The sequence below is a fragment of the Aythya fuligula genome, chromosome 7 (genome assembly GCF_009819795.1).
Source record: "Aythya fuligula isolate bAytFul2 chromosome 7, bAytFul2.pri, whole genome shotgun sequence".
NCBI lineage: Eukaryota > Metazoa > Chordata > Aves > Anseriformes > Anatidae > Aythya > Aythya fuligula.
The window spans coordinates 19211109-19231930 of NC_045565.1; the positions used below are offsets into that span (position 1 = coordinate 19211109).

Below are 20822 nucleotides of genomic sequence, written 5' to 3' on the forward strand. Positions count from 1 at the left end.
TGTTGTTATAATCCATGTTATTCTCCTTTTTCCCTCACTGACACAGCTGTGGAAGACTGAATACACTGACAGCCCAGGCCAAGCTGATGGACTGAGCTCACAGAGAGGCGCCATGGAAGAGGCAAACAGCACAGGTATGACTCCAGGGTGGACTGTGAACTGAATTGGGACTGTTGCAGACCTGGTTCTGTTGTGAGGAGGAAAAGGATGTGGGAGCACAGTGGTGTGAATGGGAGATGGTTTGGGAACTGGTGTGGTGGTACTGTAACCAGCAGTGGTAGTGGGTAGCCACTGTCCTATGTTAGGGAGACAGAACAGTGCTCAGCCACCAGTCTTTTGGGTAAATCCTGTCTGGATGAAGCTGGAAGGTTCTTTATACGTTTTGTCAAGCTTGACAGCTTGATAGGGGCTTTGAGCAATCTGGTCTGAAGGTGTCCTTGCCCACAGCAGGTGTGTTGGAATTAGATGATCTTTAATGTCCCTTCCAATCCAAACCATTTGTGATTCTATAACCACATTTCTACATATGAAACTAAGGAACTCCAGAAAGCGCATTCCTTTCACACATCCACTGATGGCCTGTACTAAAGTGTCCTTGGATGTCAGAGTGGGCAGTGCCACATTCTGTCCTGGGATGAAACAGGGAAGTTTGTTCTCTTTGTTGTCTTAAACGAGGTTGGAGGTTCTCCAGACTTGTGGGAGTCCAGCAGTAGGCCTTATTGCATGGTGCTATATTTCCAAGGCTATGCCAAGCTGAAGCTGATGCCCTGGAGTTCTTGCAGAGCAGCCAGGATTAACAAGACGATGGGGCTACAGTGCTGACTGGTATTAAAAACAACTCAAGCTCACTACTGTTCTAACAAATACAGGAGCTGAAACCTGCCAGGGAGCTTTAAAGGCATGTTCTAATAGCACAGCTTGCTTCTGTTCACAGCACGTTTTATAAAAGGAAGGAATTGTGTTGTTAGTATGTATAATTTACACCACTTATTTGCTGTGATCCTCATTAGGCATTCTCTATTGCTTCAATTTTAGGCACACAATTTGCATAAAGATAGAGTTGTAGATGTAACATCTGCATAAAAAGATATTATACGGTAATTGGGCATTACCACTGAGATCTTCAGAAGTGCTCTTCATGGAACTTGGCAACTTGGCATCTACGTTACTTAGATTGCTATGTGAAAATATTTATATGTACAAAGTCATATTGGAAATGCCAAACCACATGCCCATCCTACCTTTTGTCATGTTTCTGAGAGTAGCTAGAGCCAGATGCTTCTTGGGAAGGGAGCAAGAACACCAGAGATGCTAGATGTGAGGCAGTCTGGCTCGGTAGCTGTATATTTGGTTTCATTGTGGTCTCTAACCAGAGATTGCTGCAAGTCAAAACATGAGATTTAACATTCCTTCCAGAATATTTGTAGCACTCAGTAGTCGCTTTGCAGATTCTTCTTACATTTAGAAGTATCTGGTTCATTTTAAGAATTTCATAGAATTTGGTCCTTAACTTCCTGTGGCAGATACTTCCATGTCTCTTTTACTCAGGTACAATTGCATAGCAATTGTCTTCGAGCAGACTGAGACCTTGGCTATTTTTAAAAAATCAGACCTTCTTAAACAGTATTCCAAACAAGGACTTAAAAGCTGCCCATGGGAACAGAGCAGAATACTCCAGTTTGTGCCTTTTTAAGAGACATGCATTGACATCTGTTGATGGGTACAATGTACTTGTTCTCATACAAGTGTAAGAAAGCCTGTTCTCAGATGCATACAGCAACAGTGTTCTTTAGTAAAGAGTTGAGGAGTGTGATCAGAGCAGTGATATGCTCCCTCAAAGTGTTCAGATGATTTCAGAATTACTTTAAATGGCCAAATATTCCCACATGCCATTCTATATGTTAAAGAAAATAAAATTAATACAAAACACAAGTCATTAAGAAGACCAAAGTAACTATGATCGAATTATTTTGTTAGGTGTGTGTGAGTGTGTATGTATGTGCGTATGTGAAATGTTCTCAGCATTTAATTATTGGTTCTGTTATGAGCAGATTTAGATAAGTTGATAATACCAGGGCTTTATGTAATTTCTTTTTACTAGGCAATTATGGGCTGTATTATATCCTGGAAGCAAGGTATTGTGGGGCATCTTATTAAGCACAGAGCCAGTGAAAACTGATGAACAATTTTGCTGAACTAGGCATGCAATTTAGAAAGCAATAATACACAAATCCAATTTAGCACACAATTGATACAGCTGCACGTCAGCACATGTAACTATCATAGCCACAAATTAAATTGGGATGGGCCTATTTTGCAACAGCACAGGCTGAGATTAAATATATTTGTTCTCAACTTAACAACTTGCTGACCGTAAATAATAACAATCCCTTCCATGCTGCCCCCCAGACACATTCTAAATATTTATTTTTAAACCACACAACAGGTAACAAGAGTGGAAAACATCTTGTTCTCTGTCGGGAACTGAATTCCAGCCTTGCCTTGACTGGAAAACCAAGTAAGAACAGCCCAGCAGTGACAGCACTTGCCATGTCCAGGTACGGTCCTGTCCTTTGCATTGTAGCATATGCCCGGCAGAGGGCACCGCATGAGCCTCAGTGTCTCCACTGATCTGTCCTAAATCCTCAGGTTATTTTAAAGTTTGTATTTCTGCTGGTTTTTGTCTGTTTGTGTGTTTTTTGTGTGTGTGCATGTGTGTTGTTTGTTTGTTTGTTTAATCTTGGTCAAATGCAGTCATTCTGGGAGCTGGCCTGGCTGATGGTATTAAGTGAAGGGTGTTGGGATACTCAGTGGTCTGAGAAGAAACAGCCCTGAAGAAATCGCAGCTTTCGGGTGGAATAGCTGTATAGATCAATAGCTGCTGCACTGTCTTTGCATCATAGAAGAAACAGTGTCCTAGGAGTTTCTGGGGATGCTATGTCCTTAATGAAATATAAACTGGAAGTTTTTGGCTAATGGACAACTTTGTTGAACTGAACTCAGTTTGCACAGCCAGCAGTATTTTAGTTTACTCAATCCCCCTCCCACAGTGTCATCTGGCTGTAATATTTGTTGCTATCTTCTATCCCACGATGTTGCAATGTACTGTAAAACAGCTGCTGCCTTTCTCTCTAGAAGTGCTGGCATTTTGATAGTTGCTAAAATGATTCCTATACTGTCTGTGCTGAGATTTAGAGCACTCAGTGTGATACTTATATGCATGGAAAGTGGATAAGTTTTGGGGGAGGGTGGAGGGGGGGGGTGGTTAGTTTGATCAGTGTTGATGACACCATGTGCAGCAGAGATTTCAATGGCTGAAGCCATTAGATTATGTGCTGACAAGCCTGAATTCTGATGCTGGCCACCAAATTTATTAACATTCACAGATTTTCAGGATCAGAGGAGGGTAAAAGTTCCTGATTTGGCAAGATTATCCGCAGCTAACCCCTTGAAATACAGGACAGTTTGGATCTGCTTCTAAGTTCAGTCTTTTGTATAGTCTAGACCATTGTTCTTCAAACTTAATGTTAGAGGTTAATCTGCTCCCTTGAATGTTGCATCCTCCTAATTGCTGCATATACAGGAGAAAGTCTTGATCCTATTTGCATCTCATTCTTAAATATTTTTCTTTCTCAAGAAATTCCTCCAAGCTCCTAGTTGGCGATGACTGGGGAAGAATCTGCTGTTGGTCTGTGGATGGGTAGGAAGAAATAGTCAGGACTCATGTTTTCAGCCTTTTGGATGGAGAGAAAAGTGCCCATCAGAGCATGAAAAAGTTGAAGTCAGAAGATAATTACTGGGGACTGAATCTCAATGGAATTGTTGGAATGACCACACAGTCAGCTCTGATTGAAATCAAAGACTGGACTCCAAAAGTGTAGGAAAGACACTGACAGACATACACATAGACAATGAGAATTCACAGTATTTGACGTGGTAAAACTTCTGTATTTTAAATGTTATTTTAAATACTGTATTTTGCATAATTCTTTGTATCTCACAAATAATTGCTATCAAATAAAGCAGTCTAGATTTCTGTGAAAGAGCAATGTAGCTTAATAAAATGAATATATACTAATTTTAATACTATGAGGTCAAAACACACTGAGGCTTCAAACTGATGTTAACTGTGTTCATAGCAGAATCTTTGTTCTTACCAACACACAAGTATGTTAGTATCTCTGTTCCTGCTATTCCTCGTTCCCTGAAAAATGTATGCATCCATTCAGAAAACCTGTTTTTTTGCAAAGTGAAGGTAAGAACTCCTAGATGCCACATTGATAGCAGTGCCTTCATCCAGCTCAGCTGTAAGCATGTTACAGCATAGTCTTTAGTTTCCTAATCTGATTTACTGTGTTTTTTGTTTGTTTGTTTGTTTGTTTGTTTGTTTCCCCACAGTGATCTGACACAGCTGTTCAATGTATTCTTTCTTTCACTTCCATTTCTACCTTCTTTCCTGTCATGATGCCATCTGGAATATCAGCAACATACATCAGGATTTACCTTCATAATGACTCTGCATAATAGAAGTGGGTATTTGTAGTATAAGAAGGTTGAGGCCATAATCTAATACATTTAAGTGCCATTTATGTCTCTAGCTGAAATGAAGAAAGTGTGAAAAATCAAGGTCTCTCTCATTTTTTGAGAATTTGAAGGAGCTATATTGGTGATAACTGCCCCTCTCCTCCCACCTTATGAGGAACTGCTGCATGCCAAAATCCTGGTGCTTAGAAACTTGTCAGTATTATTATGAGGAATCAGGAGTAAAAAAGATGAGTTTTTTACTAGTCTCCTCTAACTATAACAACTTTCTTCTTCCTGTAGGGTACTGCTTTGTTCACATCTTGTCTTCAAATTATGTTGCTGAATGAGCAAGGCTTCCTCTGGCAAACAGCTGCTTTCCTAACAGAGTGCTGAGACAGCCCCCCCACCCCCTATGCTCTGTCTAACCTCCATCAAGAGTGAGGTAATTGCCTGTGGAAAATGTAGTAATTAGAAGTTAGCTCATGATGCAGACACAAGGAAGGCTGCATTATGTCTACACCGATGACCTGGCTGGTTATCTTTCCTAACCTCCAAGTACCTGACTTGATGATTCAAATACCATCCTCGGTATTGGTGCTTGGCAAAACAGACCCTGAAACTAGGCCTAAACACATCTTTTTTTTTTTTTTTTTTTTTTTTTTTTGCAATCAAAATAACCCTATGTTGCAAAGGTTGTTTGTGCCCGTCTTTCCTGAGAACTGGGGAAAGCTCAATTGCCATAGAATTCAACAAAATTAAGTACACTCCTTCTTTCCTCTTCCATCTCTCCATATTCCTTAAAAATAAGCTGTGATTTGGCTACATAGCAGGATATGTACTCCTGTCAACTATGTATACTGCTTTGCTGAAACATCATCAAGATGATTAAGAGCCATGGAAAAAGCTCACTACCAATGCTTTCATTTTACCTAGTAGGCATCTTGATAGCTGGCTAATTACATGTTCCTTTAGCATTTTCATGCAGCCTCTTTTTGCCAATAGTTGATATCCACTTTTTTAGACCTGGCATTGGCATCTACTTTGCTGCCTGGGTAGCAGCATTAATGGTTCCAGAGCTCTGGATACCAGTTTTTCTTTGTCAGGTATGAGAAGAGACCACTCGAATCTGTGGGTTAACTGTGCATAGATTTGACAGGCTTATCTCCTTGTGCTTTACATCAGTTCTCTTGTGCTTCTGAGAGAAGGACAAAGTGCATTAGCTGTTATTTTGGATTGCAGAACAAATCCAGAATGTGCATGTGAATGTCAGTCAGCAGGTTACAAATGAAAGTCTTCATGAGTTAAGGTTGTTTAGCAACAAGTCCTTTAAGAAGTAGTATATTTGAGACTTGCATCTATCTAGCACCTGGGCAAGTTCTTCTCTGCTGCTGCACTCTTCAGAAATTTAGTCTGCTGAAAAAAACTCTGAATTTTGGAGTATAGGTTCTGGGCCATCATCTCATGAGGCTGTTGGTATCTTCCAAATTATTGAGAAATTCTTTGTTTTTCCTCTATCTCCAGAGGACTTTTTCCAGTCATAAGTCATGGAAAGAAATGCATGCTGCGGGTACCAAAAACACCACTCCTTGCTTGGCAGAGCTGAGGCACACATACCACAGTCATTTCCTAGCTTTGATGTAGCCAGCGTCTGTGTGACAGTGGTACAATGTCACCTGATCATTTTCCTGCAGGCATATGACATGAAGTAATAGTTAGAAATTTCTAATATACAGTTGAACGATTGTCTGAAACCTATCCTTCTGCAAACACCTTCTTTTATATTTGTGCTGGGCTCCTGTGTATTTGGTAGATGATGAATGTACATTAAAGTCTGTCAGCCCTGCGTGTGGAGATAGCTTTCAATGACATGCAGACAAGGCCTGCTTTCTGTCTTATGATATGATACTTATTCTCTAATGGCTGCATGAGATATAGGGGAGGCAGATCTAGAATATGCTTGAAAATTTAGCAGGTAGAGCAATTTCACAGCAAATGCTTTCAGCGTAACTCCATCACTACCATAAGTGGCACAATGCAAGCATCACCAGAGTGTTGTAATTATCTCGGAAGCAGCTTTTGCAGGGGGTAAGTAGTTCAGGGTGAGAATTACCCTTGAAAGAAATCCAATGCCATTAGGATAAGAAGTACAGAATTAAGGCATTAATTAAGGCAGAGTTTTAACTCTGCCCCATAGGGAAGCCAAGAAGAGAAATACGGAACAGCACAACTTTTATGTGACTTTAAAAAACAATTTAATTGGGGACAATAAACCCTAAAATGCCTTAATCACACTTATTGCACAGACCATGAGGTTTCCTTGTTTTGCAACAGAAGTCTTACAAATGCTACAGTGAGCATTAAATACTGTCTGATTTCTGTTGCTTTCTATTGACTAATAAACACTAGTGAAGCAATATTTGCAGAGCTGCCTACGCACTGCAAGGCCTTTGTCTGCTCATATAAAAAGAAATTGCTCAAACCTTTTTTTGAAAAATCCATGCAAACTAATCTGTAACTACAACAGAAAGTTCCCCATGACTGTCACCACGTGCTAGTGCTTCCAGGTCCTTTTCATGCATGGATCTCAGAGCTTGTTACAAGGGGAAATTGGTAAGCAGATCATCTTACTCAGGATCTCATATTGCTGTCACAAGGGAAGTATCTGAGAGCCTTACGAGCTAAAATCATTACCAGCAATATGCTAATGTCTTATGGGAACCTATTATCCAGAACCAAGTAGGCTTCAGGAGTACATCAGGATCTTGGTAACCATTGGTAGTATTTGCTGCAATGAATACTGAGCAAATTGTGAGCATTTACACAGCCATCTCTGGATGAATGCAACAGGAATGTTGGAAGTTAACCCTGTTTCATGTCAGAAATTGTCTCCTTGTTTCGTTTGGACAGAAGGCTTTAAGGACTGTGTTTCTTCCTCCTCCATCTGTTGCCTGGCCAGGTGGGACGTGGAGGAATTATGCTTCCCTAGCCACTCCAGTTTTTGTGGGATGGGAGTGAGCACAGGGATTAAACTGTTGGAATGAGCAGTGAGAGTGCTCTGTAGACACTTGTGTGTTCAGTCCATTCCCTGTGGTCTCCTGACTGTGGAGGCCTCCAGTGGAAAAATAGTAGTAAGTTAAATTTCTGCCAGTGTCTGTGTTGAGACAGACACACTTAATTTACTTGCACTATAGGACTAACCAAAGTAAAATACAAAATGTAGTCATTTACGGTGACATCTTTGGATGTCACAGTTGCAGAGCACCAGATCTGGTAAGCAAGCAAAAGTGCTATCTATTGCAACAGTGGAACCATGCATGTTTTAAACAAGGGATGCCAGTAGTGTTGTTGAAATAACTAGAGCTGCTGCCACCCTACAAGTTAATTTGTTTGGAAGGTTAAATCCTTATTTGCTCCAAAGGCTTTGTCTACCTAGCAAACTGCCCTCTGCCTGTAACCCAGTTTTTGTTGACTTTGGTTCTGTAAGGACTCAATTGCTGCCTTACGGGATTTACTATCATGTGTTTTTCATGGTGGGTGTGAGACTCTGGGCAGCTTTTGACTCTTCAGAGTCTGATTATGAGCTGAATATGTACTGTGTGTTTGGGCTGTATATTTACAGGCCCTTCCCTGTGGCAATGCTGGGACTATGATAAGTGGGAGGAGGCCCACTAGAAATCTACTCAAGCAGGTCTAATTGTACCAAATAGAACGGCTCAGTAGAGTGGAAAATAGTCCTCATATATCTACTCGAAGAAGATAATGACCTTTTAAATAACAGAAGCAATTTTATTTCAATACCCCAATTACTCCGAACTCTCAAATGTCAAAGTGCTGGGCACTTTCAAAATAACTTAATTTAGACATTTATAGCACTTAGACACTGCTAGTTTCTTATATAACCTAATTATGGGTTGTACAGGAAATTGCAAAGCATCCCAATTAATGTTATTTTTTATAGTGATACATAGAAGTGGCCTTTGCCATTTGCTGTTGTCATGTGCACAGTGATTTACTCATTTTGGCTTTTCAGCTAGTTTCCTGGCAGGACACAGCTCTTCTATTCTCTGCTCTTTGAGAACAAGCAAGGAGGAAGCAGAGGTAGAAATGTGTGTAGCTATGTTTTTCCCTGGGGGACTTGAAGGGCACATGTTCCAGAGACAGTGGAGTGCCATTGCAAGGCAGGACTATTTAAGGAATAGAGTTGCCTTATAGAATAATAACAGCTGGCTAGCAACTTTGTTGATCCTCTCTGCTCTGAGTACTTAGGCCAGGATTCTCCATTTGCCTCTCTACCATGGGACTAGTACAGTGGAACAATGATTGTAAAGCTGCTTAACTGACTGCCTGAAAAACCTCTTCACAGACAGTGCTGTCCAATTTCCCTTCTAGTTCCTACACACAGAGAGCAGAATTGCAGGTGGAGGAAGTGTTATAGTACCTCTGAGCAGTGTTCACCATTTCCTACTGCTTGTCTGCTTTTTATGGTAGGGGGAGGACGCATGGCCCGTTACCGTGTTTGAAACTGATAACTGTTGCCCATTCCATTTTTTTTTTTTTTTTTTTCCACCCCCTGTGGTGTCCTGGTTCTTGTGCTGTTCTTCCCTCCAGTGTCAAAAGAAACCAGTTAGCAGCCAGAGAATTTCCTGGAGGCCTTATTTTTCCTGAGGATAATCCAAAAGTATCAATGTTTAATTTCTCAAGGAAAAATTTGGAGCTATGTACTGCATCTGCTGTCAACTGTGCCCAAACGCCATTCAGAGGAAGGCAAAAGCCCCCAAAGGTTGTCTTCTCATGGGGGATTCTCAATGTACAGAGCCATGATGTGCTGTTGTGTTCTCATTCACTTCTTTATTGCGAAATATTACTGTTTGATTTTAACTTAACAACTCAAACAAAATCCAAGAAGGAAACTTTGAGTTGAACTCAACAGCTTGTGTTCAAGAGGGCCACACAGAGCAGGCATGCAGGGAGGTGAGAAGTGCCTTTCCCCAGGGTTTTTCTCTAAACAGGCCCAGAAGCCAGCTGAGCATGCACATGACCTCCAACTTCCCTGGTGGTAGGTGCAGGAGAGTCCCAGGCTCTGCGCAACAGGGAGAAATGTGACTGCAGTGACTATTTGCTAGCTACTGAAATGAAAACCCGAGCAGATACCAGCTGGAGGCTTTACAAGGGCTTCATTTCTGACTGGGGCAGTCAAAGACTGAAAAGCCTCTGAGGATTTTGCTAACTTCCCTGCAATGCTGGTAAGGAACGCCAGAGTTAACATAAAATGGCGGCAGGACTCTTGGCCTACCTACTGTTACTCAGTCAGAGCATGTTGCTTCAAAATTTAGCCTCTTAGCAGAAATACTGGAGTATGCAATAAGTACCAAATTCACTGAAAGGAGATGAGGTAGCAAGAGAAAAGGGTTGTTTTGGAGCTATGGCATGTTTTGTGCAGGTGTTTCAGCAGGCTTTTTCCTTTGTGGCTTGTGCTCCAAATGGGATTTAGAAGCAAGCTCAGAACCTGACCTACCCATTGCCTGAATTTCCAGCATTTCCTCTGGAATAATTTGGTTACTCGTTTCAAGAAAAGTAGTGTCAGGAATCGTTTGTTCTTTATATGAAGAAAGCCAAACTCGGTGTCTTCAGTTCTTCAACTGACATGCAGTCTATCTGCTTTACCTCACAACCAAGGTAAATAAAATTGAGACATACTAAGTGTTGAACAAAGCATGCCAAATAAGAATATTTCAGATGTGCAAGAAAGTCCAAAGAGCAATTGTTATCTGCTAGAATTTAGGATTTCTTATGTTTTCACCCTGACAAGTTAGACTGAAGCCCCAAATGATCTTTGCAATCTAGTATTGCTCACCAGAGGTGTTTTGGAGAAGTCCTAAAACAAACAAACAAACACACACACAAAAAAAAAAAAAAAAAAAAAAAAAAAAAAAAAAAAAAAAAAAAAAAAAACCTTGTTCTACATATCAAATAAGAAATAAGACCTCAGCCGGTTTAGTCCTGCTATGGCCAAACCCTAGCTAAGGACACAAGTTGATTGAACTTCTTAATGAAGAGAACCCCACAATTAAGTTACAGTTATTCTAAACGAAATAATTTGCTTGTAATTACAGATATAGCATTCCTGCCACACCTACCAATTAGAAAGTTGTAATAAAGAGTGATAAAACACCCCTTCCCTGGGCTGCAGAATCAACCCCCACACAGCCTGCGACACTAATATGATTTACTCCTATTTGCTGATGGAGGATTCTGGCAATAAAATTTAATGTGGAGGAACAAGGTGCATTTAACCAAAGCTGTAAACATCTCTAATTCTGTTTAAAGCTATAGGGTGCAGTACATTAACATTTAACAGTCTGACACTAAGTCGGTGTGAAGCTAATAGAGCTGTATTTGTTAAAATTTCAGCACTGGGCCATGTTTTACCAATGACAACAGAAGGAGTAACCAAAATTTTGTGACTCAGCAGACTCCAGTTGTTACTAAATATAGTATTAAGAGTCTTCATGGGAGCTCCTATCGTAAAAGAGCAGTGGACCACATATAGCTCTGCTGCTGTTCTGCTATAGCCAGAGGGAGGTGGGCCAGAGTGAATTCTGTCTTGTGTTTCCTGCTAAAAGGAGCTAAACCCAACTCATTCTACGTTTCTCCCATTAAAGCCTGTTACACTTGGTGAAACTTTCTTCTCCGTATTCTTTCAAGTGAGTTGCTTTTAAACTTAAAGTTGTACAATTAATTTCAAGGAACAGGATGATGTTTTACTTTCTCCAACAATATGACCCTCCTTTCACTCGGATGGTCTGTTGCCTTTCAGGATTCTGTTGTCATCTGAAGTCAGTCACAAATGGAAAACTTTTTAAAATCTTGGGATTTTCTACAGAATGAAAAAGTCAATTACCATCTCCTTGGATTGTCTTCATGTCAAGTATGAGATGAAAACATGTCTTCATATCATTCTCTAGCAAGCAATAAATCCTATAAAGACTGAGAGAACTTATCTCAGCAAAAAAGGTAATTTATTTAGATCAATTAACTATTATTATGGGGAATTAGATATGAAGCATAAACAAGAACATATAAAATATTAATACACAAAGAATGGTATTAATTAAAATAATGGCTATAAACATACAGTAGTGGACTTTTCTGAACAATGGGCATAATGGCCAGTTGTATGTAAAAGCAAAGTTCATATTATCAAACTTCAAAAAGTTTTTACAACTAAGTGATCAAATTATTAAGATGTTAGGGTTGTATTTTTAATTCCAAAGGAATTCCTAGTAAGTTCTATACCTTTCTAAGTTTTTCCTTACAGCTGTCTACCTAAAAGATGCTGTTCTCTCTGAATATTCAGTCAAACTGTGTCTGGTCCCTGAATGTTTGATGACTTTTTAGCACCAATTTTTTGGTCAATGAGTTGATGCCTCTTGCTAGCAAGAGCTCATCAGAGAATAAGGAAAGATATTATGCCATTTTGTTGGGTGATTAAATTCCTGGGGTAATGAGAAGGTGAAACAAACCCAAATATTTAAAATGCAAATAATTACTAGCAACAAACCTATTGATAGAAGCTGGCTTTAGTTTGGAAAGAACTGCTTTGATGAGGAGGTAGGGATGGAATTAGTACTGTACACAGTGGCCAGCCTACCAAGCCTTTCTTAAATTCTTCTTTTATAGAAGAGGTTTTTAACTAGCGTGGAAGCAAATGACTATGTTTTATATCTACCCACCCTGACTGCAAGTTAACTTTTTATATATGCCACATAATCTACACCTCCATTCAAGAAAAGTTAAAAAGCAGTTAATAGAGCTTTGCTTACTCTGGGAGAACCCTCCAAAAGGCAGGGGTGTGCTCTATCCCTTTGTCATGTGTCCCCCTTTCTGCATTGCTACTGCTGTCCTCTGCTCTCGCATGCTAATTGGGAGTAGCAACATGAGTGCTACTGTAAGTGTTCCTAGCTGTGCTCTGAGACCTGGAATGAAGTTGCTGTATCGCTAAATAGCTTGACCCGCGAAGGAGGAAGCTACTTGGATCACTTTGATTGAGATTTTCAAGATGCAAGGGCTGCAAGCACTGTTCCAAAATCCATGCTTATGCTGCTGAATCTGTGGCCTGTCAAGTGGCTTGGCACATGCCAAACATCAAATCTTGAGGGCCTGATGGTGAGCTAAAGAGCCCATGCTTTTCTGTCCCCATTAACTCTGTGGTTACTCAAGGGCTAAAGCTTTCCAAGGGCTGAAAGGCATTGGGTGTCTAATCCCTGACCTTGAGTGGAAATTGGGCATTGCAAATTTAGGAGCTTTAAAACCCCAATCCAGCTATCCTTCATGGCTGACATGCCTGGGATGCCAGAGAGCATCCCATTTTCATGAATGTGTATCATAGGAAAAGGAAGAATCCCTTCTCAGTTAACAAGGGGGGAAGTGAGAGGAAGAGTATCTTGTGCTCTCACAGTAGACTCAGTTCCCTATCTCTCGAGCCCTGGCCTTTCCAAAGAACCAACTCCAAGATAAGTGAGCAGGGCATTACGGAGTCTGCTCTATACTAAAGGAGATGCTCTGTGATTTTTCCTCCACATCACTTCACATCACAGCAGCTCACTAAGGTAGGCCACAGGAGGAATCTTTTGCAGGTTTAGGAGCACCAGTCTAGAGCAAAGCCAAAAACAGTGTCCCAGTTCTGTGGATGTCTCTTACTATCAGGTTTTTTCTATTCTCAACCAGAACTAAAAAAAACATAAAACCCTGGAAAATGTTCCCAAACTATAAATATTATTCCTCAAATTGATATGGTTTAACTAGGAATGTTTCCATTGGATTATTTTGAAGTGTTTGATTTTAAGCACTGAAGTAGGGCTTCACTAAAGGTAATGTAAGATGCAATGTCATTCAGAAAGAAAATATAGAAACCATACCTTTTTTTTTTTTTTTTTTTTTTGGGGGGGGGAGGGTAGAAGGCAGAAAATGTAATTCTAGCTTTCCTTTTACTGTGGAAAAACAAGTGTTAGATTTACTGAATTATTATTTTTTGATGGGATAAACAGCAGCAGTTTGTTGAATTTCCTGGTGAATGGTCCTCATCTTGAGAAGCAGGCTAATGTGCATGGATCCTGCCACTAGTATTTCCGCGGCTTGCTCAGATGTCCATGTTTGCAGCTGGACTTGTTGCATTAGTGTCAAAGAAAGAATAATGATTAGCATTGAAAATGACCCAGGTGGAACTTAGTATCCTTTTAGTTGGGGAAGGGGAGGGGCAAACACTACAGGGGTGGGGTGTCTCTGGATGTCACTTGTAGACCAGCTGCTTTTTCTCTGATTGCTTTCAACTACATTTTGTATAAAAGACTCATAGAATTATAGAAGCACATGAACAGCAATAAAAAAATACGGACATTTGTATGATCTTTATAAATAAACAGCACAGCAAGAATTAAATAGAACACAGACAAAGGACATTTATACAGGCATGAACTGCTACAGCTTGTTCTCCTCAAACAGTATCTGTGCGTAGACTGTTGTACTGGGAATGCCTTTGGCTTCCTGAATTGGCTTCATAAGTTCAAGTTCAGCATATGTTAAATTCTCCTCTGCAATTTTTGGCTAGGAAACAAACAACAAATTACAGTTATAATGTCATTATCGTTAAATGTAAAAGTCACTTCAAATATTCTATAGAATGGGGTGTGTTTCTTCTCTCACAAATGCTAGTTCTACTCTGCTGTTAATAAGCTTACTCTGCGCCAGTTAGTTCAGATATGATGAAATAAAAATAATTTTTTAAAAGGAAACATTTTTTAAGGAAATAGGAGATAGGATTTTTAGCTTCACATCCAATTTCTCCTTGTTTCTTAAACATTGATCGCTTTAATTTGACAGTTCAAATAGTGCACATTTGAAATATGTATATTAGCAACATGCTTGGTCACTTTTATCTTATATTTCCCAATTTAATTTTAGCTATTCACAAATTCCACAATTTGAAATATATGTGCCAGATTTGCTTCCCAGTTACATCTTTAATCACTGACAGTCACAGTACCTCTCACTATGTTTCTTAACAGAAAAAGTGTGTTAATGTTCTGCATAAGGTGGCAAAAAAGTTGTTTGAGTTGTTACTATCATTCCAGTAGGATTTCTCCACTTTTGTAAATTGCTGTGGCTCTGTTGTCCTCAAGTTTAAGACTAAAATGGACTATTTAAAAATATATATTTTGGCTGATACAAAAATACCAGCCATGCAGTCTGTTGCAGTCACAAATTTCTACCTTATAGAAAAGTTTGCATTTCTAAGACCAAGAAAGGTTTTCTCAGTTGTAAATTGAAAACTAACTCAAAGTTTATAAACCAGGGTTTCCATATGGTATTTAAGCATTATAGTGTAAAAAAAAAAAAAACAAAAAAAAAAAAAAGAAAAAAAAAAAAAGAAAAAAAAAGTATTTTCCAGTGGCAAGTTTCCTTAGGTTTTATTTACTGCTATTTATTCCTTTCTGATTTAACATAAATGATTCCTGTTTCCTTGAAATCTGCTTGAATAATTATTGTATTGTCTTCTGGCTAAAAAGATAAACATCTAATATCCTCTGAAATCAGTCCCTGTGCTCCCCTGCTTCCTGTCTTTTGCACTTTTCTGGAATCCTTTCATTTTGCTTTGACAGTTGCTCGCTCTCTACATTTCAGATTGTTTCCCTCTGGGTGGATCATCTTACAGTTTTCCAGCATGAATTTAATCTTATTTCTTCTCTGTAGATCTGATCCTGAAATACTTTGTGCAGCTGCTCCTGCAAGGAGTATCGCTGAAGTCAGCTGATTGTACATGTGAGTAAAGACCATCTGCAGGGCTCTGTGTCTGCAGGACTGTAATCTATGCATTGAATTCTTCACATTGTCTTCCCCACCTTGCATGGGTAGTCCTATTTGATCTCAGCTTCTGGTCCTCATTCACTACTAAATGCTCCACTGTTAACCACACAAAACTTCCTGTTTTTGTGGATTTTTCTGCTGTTATGATGTAAAAAGACTTCCTGTAGACTGCTACCTGATCTCATACACAACACAGAAAGAAAGTCACATTTCTTTGTTCACATAATGGGAGTGAACTAAAACACATTTAGAAAGACATCCATACTATCCTGGCTTTGAGTTAAAAAAAAAAAAAAAGTTAGAGAAAATCTGTCAGCTGCTCTGATTAATTATTTTTTAACATCTCTCTTCTTTATAACCTGAAAGTATCTAGGCATTTGTTTTTGCCTTTTTTTGATATGTTAAAGATTACTTTTAAGACTTCAAAGCTATATCTACCTGTTTTTCCAGTATGCCAGCTAAATGCAGAAACTAAGTTGATGCTGGATATTGCAATAAAACCAGCAAATACTGAAGATTTTATTCTCAGTGTGGGATAGCAGATCTAGCCTCTATTTGAAGGTAATAGGAGTTTTGCTACTGACTTTAGTGGGAGTCATCTCAGCCCCTGAACATAATGATATGATGCACAAAAAAAGCATCTTAAAAACATATCTGATAAAACTTTCCAAACAAGCTATTGATTACTGCCAAAGTAAAACTCCACATCTTCTAGGACTGACCCAGTACACCTTTTGAAGTAGAACTATTTTCATTGTTCTGTAGAAATCAGTTGCTCAGGGCATGCTAAATCTGTATATGCTTTCCTCTTTGCTGTTTAATTGCATTTCATATTATGTTTCCATTTAGAAAATGTCACATGTCCTAAAATAGCCACCTCAACGCCCAGCTCATGTAAATTTTAGAACTAAGATTTATGAAATCATATTGGCCAGGTGTTTTATTGTGTTAACTCAAAATTGCATTGTTTTCCAGTGTAGATTATCTCTTTATTCTTACTTTATTCTATTTATGTTTGGATATGAAAAATAACACTAGATTCCCCAAAACAGGTCATTGGGCAGTAGTGGCTGATGTGTTGTTTTCATACATTTTTATGATGTTCCTATAGTAAACATAATTTAATAAAACCAAAACACACTAAATAAATAATTGCATCTAGAAAAGCAATAAAACCAAATAAAATTAGTACTTTCATAAGTGGAAAAGGTACTTCAATTACTGCTACAAGCAACAGCACACCATAAAATGTGTAGAATAATTTCCCTTATGCATATTTCTAGTATGTAATAATTTGATTGAAAATATGAGGAAACACACAGGAGGTTCAAAATTGTGAAGGGTATACAGTTTTCAGCGAAGGATGTGTAATAACAGTGCATGGAAGCCAACAGTACTATAAAGTACGTATGGTAGCCAGGCTTGTTTTTTCATGCACTTTTCTGTACTTCATTTATCAACCATATGTTTAATTTAATTTTGATAGTTTGTTTGTCCAAAACCAATTTTTTTTGAACAGGCAGGGAAAGAAAACTAATTCTATGATTTCATCTCTCATTTGGATTGGATACCATTTTGGCAATGTCAGCCTGGAATCCTGCCACCACCTCCTTTTTAGAACAACAGGGTGACTTTAATAACTGATCTTACAGGTGGGACTGATACTAGGACAGAAGAGGAAGAGACAGCAAATGACTGGCTGTTCGCCTCTTTCTTTCCATCCCGGCTCTTCATCTAGGGGGTCATTGGGATTTCTATGTCCTTTCAGTGTCCTTTCCTGAAAAATTACATCATTGTTCTTAAATTATATTGAAATGATTTCTTCAAATAGAGTTATTTTCCAAAGTGACATTTCTAGATGTAGACTTTTATCATGTGCATCTGTTTTCATCTTGTCTTGGGATCATACCCTTTGAAGAAATACAAATTAGAAAGAGTCATCATTTTCCAGTGTATCTTCTGGCAAATGCAAAATGATTCTTCTTCCAGATCTCTTCCAGTTTAATTTTAGTTTATTCCAGTCACAGGGCTTCCCTTGGGCAACTATGTGAAATAATTCAGTTATAGGAACATTTTCTCAAAAACAATCTGCAAAGTCTATCACGTGAATATCTAAAAGAAACTTAAGTGTGTGTATACTCAGTTTTGTTTTTATTGGGCTTGTCCAGTGTATAAATGTGTTAGAAAAGACCTGGAAGGGTTGGGATTTTAATGAAAATTACTCTGATTTTTATGTCATAATTACCAGGAATGTCAATTTTGCTCTTTCTTGGCTTAGCTGGGTTGTTTCTTGGCAGCATCAAGGATGTTTACTGTGAGAACTGTCAGACTGAAAGTTTTGAAGTTTTAACTAAAACCACTTTTATCCAAATTTGTAAATAGCTATAGATAAAACAAGCAAATAATAACCTCATAATTTTAACTTGTCTGGAAAAACAACTGCTGCCAGCTTTCACTCATGGATTGGTGTAGTCTTGCTCTTCCATGACCTCAACAGTTATTGTGAAAATGACAAAATGAATGTGAGTTTCTAATTTAAAAAAATAAATAATAATCCCCTGATTCTAGCTTACCATCAAAATTAAGCAGACAAGGGCTCGCTTGCCTATTCACTTCAGTCTTAAATACTTAATTGACTACTGCTGCAGATATTTGCCTTGGAATTCAGTGTCTATATGATTGTATGTGATGGAGGTGTTTGGGATATGATGCAGAATGACTTTAATTATGGATGAGAGTAAGAAAATTACGCTTATAGACCAAATTGACTTGTCACTTTTAAATTTTCGGGGTTTAACAGGCATGTTTCAAGAAAGTTCCAGTCAAGAGTTTAACAATGCAGTAACTCAGAATTCCTGCAGAAACATTAAAAATGAAACCCTACCCTCACTGCCAGGTCCTGTGCTTGTGGGTGAATGGATTAGATCAAACTTTGCCAATTAGGCATGTTTGCTGCTCTGAGTGCCAGTACCTCAGAAATTGTCACCTATGGGCTAGCCACACTGCTGTTGGGTGCATGCTGGAAAGGTATGGATTCAAGAGGTGGTAGTGAGGTTTGTTTGATGAAGTCTCCAGCACAATTGCTTTTCTTCAGGTTACACCACAGCCCTGTGCAGTGACACAACGTAGGTCTCTCTTAGCAACAGCTTGCTGCAACTACCATTTTTCCTCTCCCTTTCTTTTGCATAATCCCAAATCAGAGTTTGGACCTTTTCCGTTTCATATTTGAGAGACTCTGTGTTTTGCATTCATGCTCTGTATAGAGCTCCCCAGGGAAAGCACTGATACTGTCCCTATGGCACAGCTCAGGAGCACCCTGTGTCACTGCCTGAGCACAGAGAATCAGACCGTGCCCAGGCAGCACTCTGCAGGCCCAAGGGGGTGGGCTCAGGCATGGGGGCAGACCATTGATGCTCTCTGTGTGAATGTCCAGATGGGAGAGAACTGTGTGCTGCCTAAGGAACAGGGGCTAGCTTTGGAAGAGAGGGACTTCAAAATGACTTCTGCAGACTTTTGCAAAAAAACAAAGCTAGATCTGCAAAATGAATTATTCCTCAGAAATGCAACTGCTGGCTAGTAAGAGCTCTGGAATATCAAGAGAGCCATTGTGCTCTCTGTGCCAAGGCTGAGAAATATGACATTGGAAAATCGTGGAGTAGGAAGTATGATTTTTGGTGGCACTATCAGTTAAAAAAAAAAAAAAGGACATTTTCTTTCCACTGAGATGTCTGGTTTTTAATACCCAGAAGAGGCTTCACCACTGGAAACAATGTCTATGTCAATTTGTGAACCCTCTTTCAGCACTGCATCTAAATTTTGCTTCTAAATCCCACAGAAGTTACGATAACAACGTTGGGGACAAAGACAAAGGTGATTCACTAAGTCCCATTGAATCATTTTATTTTAAAGAAACAGAATCCCATAAATGGCTGGTAGTGTTTATACGGAGTTAGTCAGTCCGTCTTTCTTCATTAACAGAATTAAATGTACCTGGCAGAAGTTTGTCCAGCCTGTTTTAACAGCTTTTGCAGAATAGTCCCTTTGCTAATGCTTTATTCCTTTTACAGCTGCAGAATTACTACTAGATTCTGAACCAAACCAACATTGCTGGAAATCAGGATTATTTCTCTTTATCCTTCAGAAGGGTTCAAGGACTTTAGTTTTCTAGTGAGACACATTTTTTACTCCAAAGGTGTTATTGCACAAAAATCATCTGCTGTGGGACTTTGTAAATACACAATTCTTGGCACAATTCAAGCAAGAGCTTTTCTGTATTTACACAAAATGTTCCTTCTTGGGGCTGAAGATAGAAATGCAGGATCTGAATGTGAAAGCAGGCATAACTCAGAAGTTTTGAATATATTGTATTCTAAGTTTCAACTTGAATGTGTAAATGATATTCATGAAGAAACGTTCCTATGGACTTCTCACATCCTAATGAAAGACTGATAAAAAATGATTATTTATCTGACAGAGAAAAGAATTATGTGGACTGGATGAAAATATTCAAGAATCATAGGGAGTCGAGAAAAAAAAAGTTCAGTTCTTCCTTGCATATCATATGTACAATGTTATTTGAAGTCTGTGGAGATCAATAATGCCTTGAGAAATTGAGAACTTAAATCACAGATTGTTACATATTGTGGAGAGAACAACTCTTCTAACAGAGGGTGGCATAGCTTTTAATTTAAAATCATGCAGGCGAAAAGGAGACCTGATTGTTCTCAGAAGTGAAATATATGAGGTTACTGAATAGTATTTCACTTTCTTTGTTTTTCTTAAGGAAAGGGCCAATGGTACCTGCATGTTAAGACTATTCAGGAATTCTACTAGTCATGCAAAAAGCTGATTAGAAAACCTTTCCTAGCGAGCTTGGTGAATAGGTATAAGACTGGCTTGAATGATGTAGTACTTAATTGTAAGATGAAAAAGAGATCATTCGCTTGCACATCCAGACCCTTCCTCAAAGGGTCTCCAAGTCACTGGTTCTGATACACAGGGAGTCTGGTTGCTTATTTGTACTCCTGAAACCTAAAAGTCAAAATGATTTTTCAGATGAAGGAAACTTCAGCTTCTGGGCAGCTCTAGGAGCACCTTTCTTCATTGCTTGATTTGGGAGTATACACTGATGTAGAACAATGAGCTAAATGTGAACTAAGCTTAATTTTGCTGAATTCATGCAGAAGAGACCAAATCATATCTTTCTTAGTTCCAAAAGTGTTAAACACCCATCAAGTTCCTGCTAAAAACAACACCCTTCTGCCTCAAAGACACAGCAGAAGCAGGACAGCTGTGCTTTGGCTGAATGCTTGCAGATCCCAGGCTTTCACACACTTTTCTGCTGAGTAAGCACTTCCAGTGCAGGGACTGTCCTGACATGCACTGGCTGGCACTCAGCACATTGTCAGCACTTAGCCTATAATGACAAATAAGGA

General features: G+C 39.0%; 2 protein-coding genes across 3 annotated transcripts in view; one reads left to right on the plus strand and one right to left on the minus strand.

Moving 5' to 3' along the window:
* The window catches only part of WDFY4 (WDFY family member 4), a 129541-nt gene extending 125612 nt beyond the window's left edge, over window positions 1-3929 (plus strand). Inside the window, exons 60-62 of the mRNA XM_032191041.1 lie at window positions 47-134; window positions 2447-2558; window positions 3638-3929. Coding sequence (XP_032046932.1) covers window positions 47-134; window positions 2447-2558; window positions 3638-3704 — 267 coding nt within the window. The 3' untranslated portion in view covers window positions 3705-3929. The remainder of the gene's footprint in view (window positions 1-46; window positions 135-2446; window positions 2559-3637) is intronic.
* The window catches only part of VSTM4 (V-set and transmembrane domain containing 4), a 46608-nt gene continuing 27042 nt past the window's right edge, over window positions 1257-20822 (minus strand). Inside the window, exon 8 of one of the 2 annotated variants that reach the window (XM_032191039.1) lies at window positions 1257-1379. In XM_032191039.1, coding sequence (XP_032046930.1) covers window positions 1266-1379 — 114 coding nt within the window. In that variant the 3' untranslated portion in view covers window positions 1257-1265. Of the gene's footprint in view, window positions 1380-11521; window positions 14128-20822 lie in introns of those variants that run through there. The other variant, XM_032191038.1, reaches the window with a different exon arrangement.